At 31.4% G+C, this 8,095-nt stretch overlaps 1 protein-coding gene across 21 annotated transcripts in view; it reads left to right on the forward strand.

Moving 5' to 3' along the window:
* LOC127869086 (calcium/calmodulin-dependent protein kinase type II delta chain-like) overlaps window positions 1-6,744 on the forward strand; it is a 211,181-nt gene extending 204,437 nt beyond the window's left edge. For all 21 annotated transcript variants that reach the window (XM_052411379.1, XM_052411382.1, XM_052411392.1 and 18 more), the window contains one exon: window positions 239-6,744. In XM_052411379.1, coding sequence (XP_052267339.1) covers window positions 239-356 — 118 coding nt within the window. In that variant the 3' untranslated portion in view covers window positions 357-6,744. The remainder of the gene's footprint in view (window positions 1-238) is intronic.
* Window positions 6,745-8,095: the final 1,351 nt, after the last annotated feature.

Genomic DNA, 8,095 nt, shown 5'->3' on the forward strand with positions numbered 1-8,095 from the left:
TTCAATGCACGATACAGCCTCATCACTTTTTCAGGAACATAATTTCTTTGAACGCCATTCTCCCTATATCCCTATTGCGTTCGGCAGTTGGTAGTTACTGCCATAAGTATCGGCATTTATTACTGGTAATCAAGCATTCACAGAAAAAGAGTAAGTAAATTGAAGATTGTTTTTCAAACGGCGAAAAGTGTTATATAAACAAGCAAACCAAGCTAATGCAGTAATGATTTTTTTGCAGGGATGGTTTGCCAGTTACTGGACAGACAGAGGAGACAAGGGTGTGGCAGAAGAAGGATGGAAAGTGGCAGAACGTCCACTTTCACCGCTCTGAGTCGTCCAACACACCCAACAAATAGAACACTGTTTCAACAGGCATAGATTTGAGCGCACGTTTAATCAGTTTTCGCCATTTATTTAGGCGGTTTACTTAACATAACTTTGAAAATTAATGTTTTGCTCATGCGCAGGCTGGGGAGAGTTTTCAGTGAGGGAGTTTTTTCCTTGTTAGTGAAGATAGTTAAAAGAAGGACTATCAATAATTTGAAGGAGAATATTGAATGCTCTCCCTTGATTGGTGACTTGAGAGTGGCTTCCCTTGTTTGTTCCTGGGGTTGTCTGGTGAGTTGGAGAGATTTTTCAGATGCTTGGAACGCAATCCATTGCAAGCAGGAAAAAAATCCAAGTAGGCGTATTTTCTGATATGGTTTCTCAGTTGTTTGAAGTTGGAAATTCTGTCATATCAATTGTCATGACACGTGTTTTATGTTTTTCTTGAAGTTTTAAAATATATTATTATGTTATGTACATTTATCATGTAGCCAATTTAGTTATTTGATCTGGTGAGATATTACTAATTTTGAGACATCTATCGATCTTTACTGTTGCATGTGGGTTAACCACAAAAGTCATGTTTCCACTTATTTTTTTATTTAAGAATTAAAACATTTTCTGTGCTATTTGATTATTAAATTTTTGATAGTTTTCAATTTTCTAGACTTGACTGTTCAGAACAAATTTTCTGGTTCTTTAGGCTGATTGTTTATTTCAATAATAATCTTTGCATATTTATTGGATTTTGACCAAACATTCCCTGGTATTTAACTATTTGTAGCATTTATATAAATTGTCTTAGATGTAGATTTTTGTTACCAGAATGGTAAATTTTGTGCAGATATTTGATTATTTTGAAATGTTTTGATGAAATGAGAGCATAGTTTAAAATACAATTCTTTTTAATACAGTTTCATTTTTTTATTGTATACTATTTTACAATCATGTCATGAATGAATTGGATTAAAAAGGGACCTGTTTCTTGTTATGCAACTTTGCAATGTCAAGGTCTGTCTCTGTCTTGTCAAAACAGAAACCACTCAGAGAACTTATTTGAAAAATTAATAAACAACAATCAAACAAATTCTTGTAAAATGTAGGAAATTTTAAGTAAACAATGTTAACAGACTTAAAGGAGTTTATTTGGACAAAAGAGATAATTAACATTTGACTGTACTGTAAGAACATTTACACCATTATTATTTGAAAGGAGATTTATAATAAACATTGTAGTCAACACGTTTTTACCACTTTCCTATGGCCCGGTGGGCATTCACACAACTCCACAGTGTGTTGACTGCTAATTTTTAGGTTTTAAAATCGTCAAAAGATGCATATAATGGCTATATTAGACCATGGTAAATGTTCAGTATTACTGTTTCCTCACAAATATCATAACTTAATCGAAAATTTGCGAATCTGAAACAACTTTTTTCAATTTTGTAAATTTACCAAAGCGTGAAAAGATCCCTTTAATAAGTCATGTACTTGCAAAGGACAATTATTAGTATCAAGTAGTGTTTTAGCTTTTCTTTTTAGCTTACAAACAATGTAAGGTAAACAAAAAGTAAGTCATGTATTAATGATATTTGTATTTTCTCTATGCACAGAATATTGCAATATTTTTTTAAGCTTTAACAATCTTTATGAAGTTGTTTATTGATTCTTTAGCTTATTCTTGATTAGCTATTTAAAAATAGTTTAGGTTTCTTTTCAAGTTACAACATCAATAAAGTAAATGCCATGCATTTCTGTGAATTACAGCACTGTCATATTAATAAGCATCGTTCTTCTGTAGATATGCTCATTTCAGTTTCATATGTCTAATAACTACACAGGTGCAAATTGATATATTAAGGCACTTGGCAAATAAATTACCCCGGTTAATTGATTTCTGTGTAAATCAAGTAATTCTATTGCGCAGAAAAACGGTTTCAGTTTAAATGTTTTACAAAATTTGAAAGGCTTTAGACAGTCCATTTCAAAATGCCATTTCCATTTCCATCTTTTCTTCTCTATATTAATGTTTGATGATTGATATCAAACTTTTAAAACCACAGCAGCGTACGAGTAGTTTTAGTTTATCTTTTGCTTTGATATGAAGTAATAAAGTTCAGACTTTAATATGATATACATTGTTCTCTTTGATACATTAAATTGTGCATGATCTGTGAATATGTTTACTATCACAGTTTTTTATTTTGTTGCTTAAAGACAAATCAGTTCTTGACTTTATCTGTTTATATTACAATTCAATGGTTTTGCGTGTAACTATTCAGGTCCTTTTTCATTGGATTATATTTCATTTCAAGTGAAAAGAGTGAAACTAATGTATCTCATTTTGAATTGTCAAACAGAACAGTTTAACGCTCAACAATGATGTGTGTTTCCTTCTTGTGCATTTATATCATTGCATAATTATATGTTTCCACTGACAATTATAGTATTGCATAACAGATTTTCTCATTGCAAAACTTGTGTTTTTCTGTTTTTGTTTTTTTCAAGATTTTTTTAAACATAGGAGCTTACATTCATTAAAGGCAAATTAGCATATGAAATATAAAGGTTATTATAAATAATAAATAATTGGCTTAATTATGAAAGTAGTATGTTTTCTTGTTGGTCTTTTAAAAATGAAGTTACATTGTAATGCTAGAAGCAGACATTGTTGATTAAACTTGTTTTTCTACAAGCAGGTCCTGATACAAATATTCCTTAATAAAAATATAGAAATATTCATTAAAAAATATAAATAATTTATTGCTGTTCTTGAACTTTAGAATTGTTAGGCAGATTGTTTTTAATTAAATTTAAACTTAATTAATCTGTTAGCTATATTTTTCTTAGCTTTAAGCATCCGGTGTTTTGTGTCAGAAATATCATATTAAAATCAAATCTTAAGCCATAATTGTTTATCTTTAGAATGTTACTTTAACGTAAATTTATGTATATTCCTCACAGGCTTTAAACTTTCATTTGACCAGGTATCATGCACTATTATTTACTGGAATGTATTATGAACCAAAAAATCATATGGTATGTTACTATCGGAAAACATGTGGCAAAATATGTTAATATTTTATGGTTGGAAACATATTTTAAGATGTAATGCTTAAGTTGAGAAGGTTTCTGGAATTGGGACCCTGGCCCCAGAGCTATGAACACTTAGTCTTAGACTTAAGTCTCATCTCAAAATATTGACCAATCAGAATGCATGCACCATTTGAGCCACACTTGTATTGGTCAAATATACGAGATTGAGTCTGAGATCGAGCTCATGAATGTTAGTAAGATTGGTTTTCTGGTCTGTGCATTTTAAAGTGCAATATTTTTATTCATTGCAATTTTGTCAACTCATACCAACTTGATATTTGTAAGGGACACTGATAAATTGATCATCTTCTTTCAAGTTTTTCTCAATTTGTGTTGTATTTCTGATGAATTTGTTATTGTTGTTGTTTTTTTCCATACAGATAGTTGGTTTTGTCCACAGTAATTTTTTCAACAAGAATAAAGTACATATACTTTTCGTGCCTATGGGTGTCACTAATCTACCCATCTACCGAAACTTTACCCCAAAATAATTGATTAGGTCCGATTCATTTATGTCAATGTCTGAATTACCTCCATTTTCCGCTGCTTTTATTTAGTGAACTTGAAAAAGAAAATAATATACCAATAAAATCTAACCACAGTGACTGCATAATTTTGCTGAGCATATTTCATATAAAAATGTATTAAGTGTTATGGGAATATATTTTCACTCGAGACTGTTCATAAAACGTCTGGTGAGCCTTACATGAAACCAACTATTTCAATTGTACTATCATGAAAACATCAGAAATAATGCTGTTACAAAATTAATTATGATTATATTAATAAATTTACTTAATTATTTATTTTAAAGATAATTATTAAGGTATTATAATGAAGTTTTGTAGGTTTAACTTTTCAAGATTTCTATAATTAACTTTATTTGGATTTTAACTTTTAACTTTAAGATTATCTTTGCAAAATAAAAGAATTTGGATAAGTGTTTTAAAGTATATATTTGTTACAATGAGCATACATTTTATTTGTATGTATGTGTTATTGTTTGTATTATTACCCTTTGAAAATATGCTGTTGGCATAACATGTTTGACATATTTTTCTTTATATTATAATAACTATTATGCTATTTTATTAATATTGTTCTATTTAGCACATACATATATGAAATATACCTTTTTAAGATGTAAATTCATGAATGTAGTGGGTCCTTGTCATCTGTTTGAGTGTTACTTGTGTGTTTGTACAACAAAATGTTGAGCATAAATGATCTTGGCCTGTATTCACCAACCAAGGCTCAAGAGTGAAGACTAGAACTAGACCTCATATATTGTTCTTCAAGTTTAAACATATACAAGATAGAAATGGTGCTTATTTCATTAACACATTGTTCCTAGCAAAGAATAGTGTAAATTGATGTATCAGCTGCCATGCTTTGCATAACTTTCAAGAAGCTTAACCCTTTACCACTTAGATTTTAACGCATTTGTTACGTCCCTTAGAAAGTTGCATTTAATAAAAGGCCTTTCTTTCTAGATCCAAGTTTTAAAGGTTTCAGTTCCAACCCTAAGATACTGCATGATGAGCAGCAAACATCATACAACCTGAACAGACTGCGAGTTACTCATAGGCTGTTCTGGTTTTATGCTGTTTGCACATAGCCATTTTCACTTAGCTTCTTAGTGGGAAAGGGTTAAGAACAGTGCAGTTAGAATATTCTTTATTTTTAGACTCGAGTATAAGAATTGGTTGGTGAATTTGGGCCAATGTTTCATGTCTTTGTCTTTGATCAAAAACGCTTATGATGTGAAGTTAGAATAAAGCACCAAACATGGAGTCTGCCTGAAATGTTACTTGTTCTCTACATTTATTCATCTTATACATACAAGTTTGACGGTACTTGATCATTTTCCTCTACTCTTCTTAATAATTTTTCTAGTGCTTCAATATTTTTATGCTTTTAAACCAGTGTCCATGAATCTATGAACCTCTTCCTATTTCATTGTACAATTTTTCACAATACAAACATTCAAACTTCATTTTTGGCAAACTTTTCTGGCATCAGATTCATACAATACTGATGACTTTTACACTTGGAAAATAATTCACATTACAATTTGTGACACATAAAGATATGTTTATATTTTTATGCTAAATTGAAGTCAATTTGTGAACCAAATATAGTTTCATTAAGTACTAAAAGTGGGGCCAATTTGTAAGTACTAAAAGGGGGTCAGTTTGTTACCTGCATACATCGTTTCTACACTAAATCAATGTCTATTTTGTGAACTGTATGTAATAGGTCAATACTATATATGTGACTACTTTTAAACAGTATGTAATTTTTCTGTACTTAATCAGTGTTTTCTGTATTTGATGTGGTATTCTTACTTCACAAAATAGTGTTGTAAAAAGTGATCTGAAGTTATTATAAAAGTGTAGATGTTGTGGCTGTTTTAATATTATTTTTCTCTCCGATTTGTACCTCCGTTTGTAAGATTCTGTGAACATTCTCCTGCCTGTCCACTTACCCTCAACAAAATGAGCCACGCTCTGGGAAAATGGGGCTTAAAGCGTATTAGTGAAGAGTCATCCCAGATTTGCCCGTGCAATTCCCACAGGCTAGTCAGAGATGACAATATCTGCTTTAACGGTATTTTTCTTCTTAAGAAAGTGTCGTCTTCTCTGATTAGCCTATGCAGACTGTTCTGTTTTCCAAGACTGAGGCTAAAAAAAAAGCAGAAAACATTATAAAACATGTGTTAACTAAAGAACATGGTTTTTATAAAAGTTTCAATGAAATTAAATCTTCATTTATAAATATGCTAGGTTTAATGGTGTCAACGTAAGTCAACTATACTGCATTGATTTTTGTAATCATGTTAGTATTATCTTTCATGCCAACAAATCAAAATTTAATCTAATTTTTCATAACAATATTATTTCTTTTACAAATCCTTTGCAACCAGTTTTTACCCATAAATAATTTATATAATTTGTTTTATTATTTATTGATAAAAATTGAAAGAAACATAAAACTTAATCGTGCAGTTAAACTTAATCGAAACTAAGGTTATAAACCAGTAGACAAAAATGTTCACGCATGCCTTTTGGGGTTTTGTGTGTCAAAGGTTTATGGCACAGGATTATTCAGAGCAGTGCTTTTGTTAACCACCATGATTGGTCAACTTTGCTTTTTATAGACAGTTATCTACAAGTCAATGAAGTTGTTTGTAGCCTCAGATTTGGCGGGAGAATGTTTCAGTTTCTCATGACGGGATCACATTTGTTGTCTGTCATTGTAGTGTTTGTTGCAATGAGTATTTCTCCATAACTTTTTCAATAAAACACATCTCGATTATTATTGTTTGCATTCCTGGTTATTTGTTTCACCCCCGTTTATAACCTACTTTAGTTCATTTGGACCTGAATGTAAGCAGTTATAATCTATTCGAAAAAACACACAACTAAATTGCAATTCTATGTTACTATCGTTAATTGAGCTGTATAATTACTTCACGAAACATTTTAGTTTATAGTTGCACATCATGACACTTACACATTGTATCTTGTCTTTGACAACCAACAGTTATGACATTCAATTGTGTGATTCAACTGTCAGCTATGCTTCAGTGCCATCAAACCATCCAATACATATATTTGTGTTTGCCACTGAAACCTTTCAAACATGTCTGTTCAAACTTCACACTGTGGTTTGACCTAAAACAAGACACACTGTGGTTCAATCTAAACCACAACACTCGTGGTTCAACCTGAACCATGACACTGTGGTTCAATCTTAACAATGACACACTTAGGTTGAATCCTAAACATGACACTCTTTGGTTAAATCTTAACCATGACACACTGTGGTTCGACCTTAACAATGACACTAGTTCAATCTTAATTATGGCACTGTGGTTCAATCTTAATTATGACACTGGTTCAATCTTAACCATGACACTTTGGTTCAATCTTTATTATGGTACTGTGGTTCAATCTCAATTATGACACTTTGGTTCAACCTTAACTATGACACAGTGGTTCAATCTTAATTATGAAACTATGGTTCAATCTAAATTATGGTACTGTGGTTCAATCTTAATTATGACACTGGTTCAACCGTAAGCATAACACTGTGGTTCAATCTCAATTATGACACTGGTTCAACCTTAACCATGACACTGTGGTTCAATCTTTGCCATGACACAGTTTGGTTCAATCGTTACCTATACCCACTTTTTTCAACCTAAAGTAATAACCATAATGCTCTTTTGTCAACCAAATCATGACATGATTCACTGCCAACTAAATCATGCTACTCTTCTTTGTAAACCAACAATTATAAACCTTGTGCAACCCAAACCATGACATGTTTGTTTACATCTAACCACGACATGTTTGTGACATACTTCTGTGATACTATTAACACGACACATTTCTGTGCAACTCAAAACCATAACATACTTCTATTGCATGCAAAACAACACAAACTTATTTGCAACCCAATACATCACACATTTCTGTTTAACCCAAACCATGACATTCATTTGTGTGACCTTAACTATGAAAAACATATGTGCAACCCAATCCATGACATACTTCTGTACAAACTAAACCATGATAGTGTGTATTCTATCACAACTATTACACATTTCTGTGCTTTCCAAACAATGACATAATTTTGTGCAACCCAAACCATGACTTATTTGTGT

The sequence above is a fragment of the Dreissena polymorpha genome, chromosome 2 (assembly GCF_020536995.1).
Source record: "Dreissena polymorpha isolate Duluth1 chromosome 2, UMN_Dpol_1.0, whole genome shotgun sequence".
Lineage (NCBI taxonomy): Eukaryota > Metazoa > Mollusca > Bivalvia > Myida > Dreissenidae > Dreissena > Dreissena polymorpha.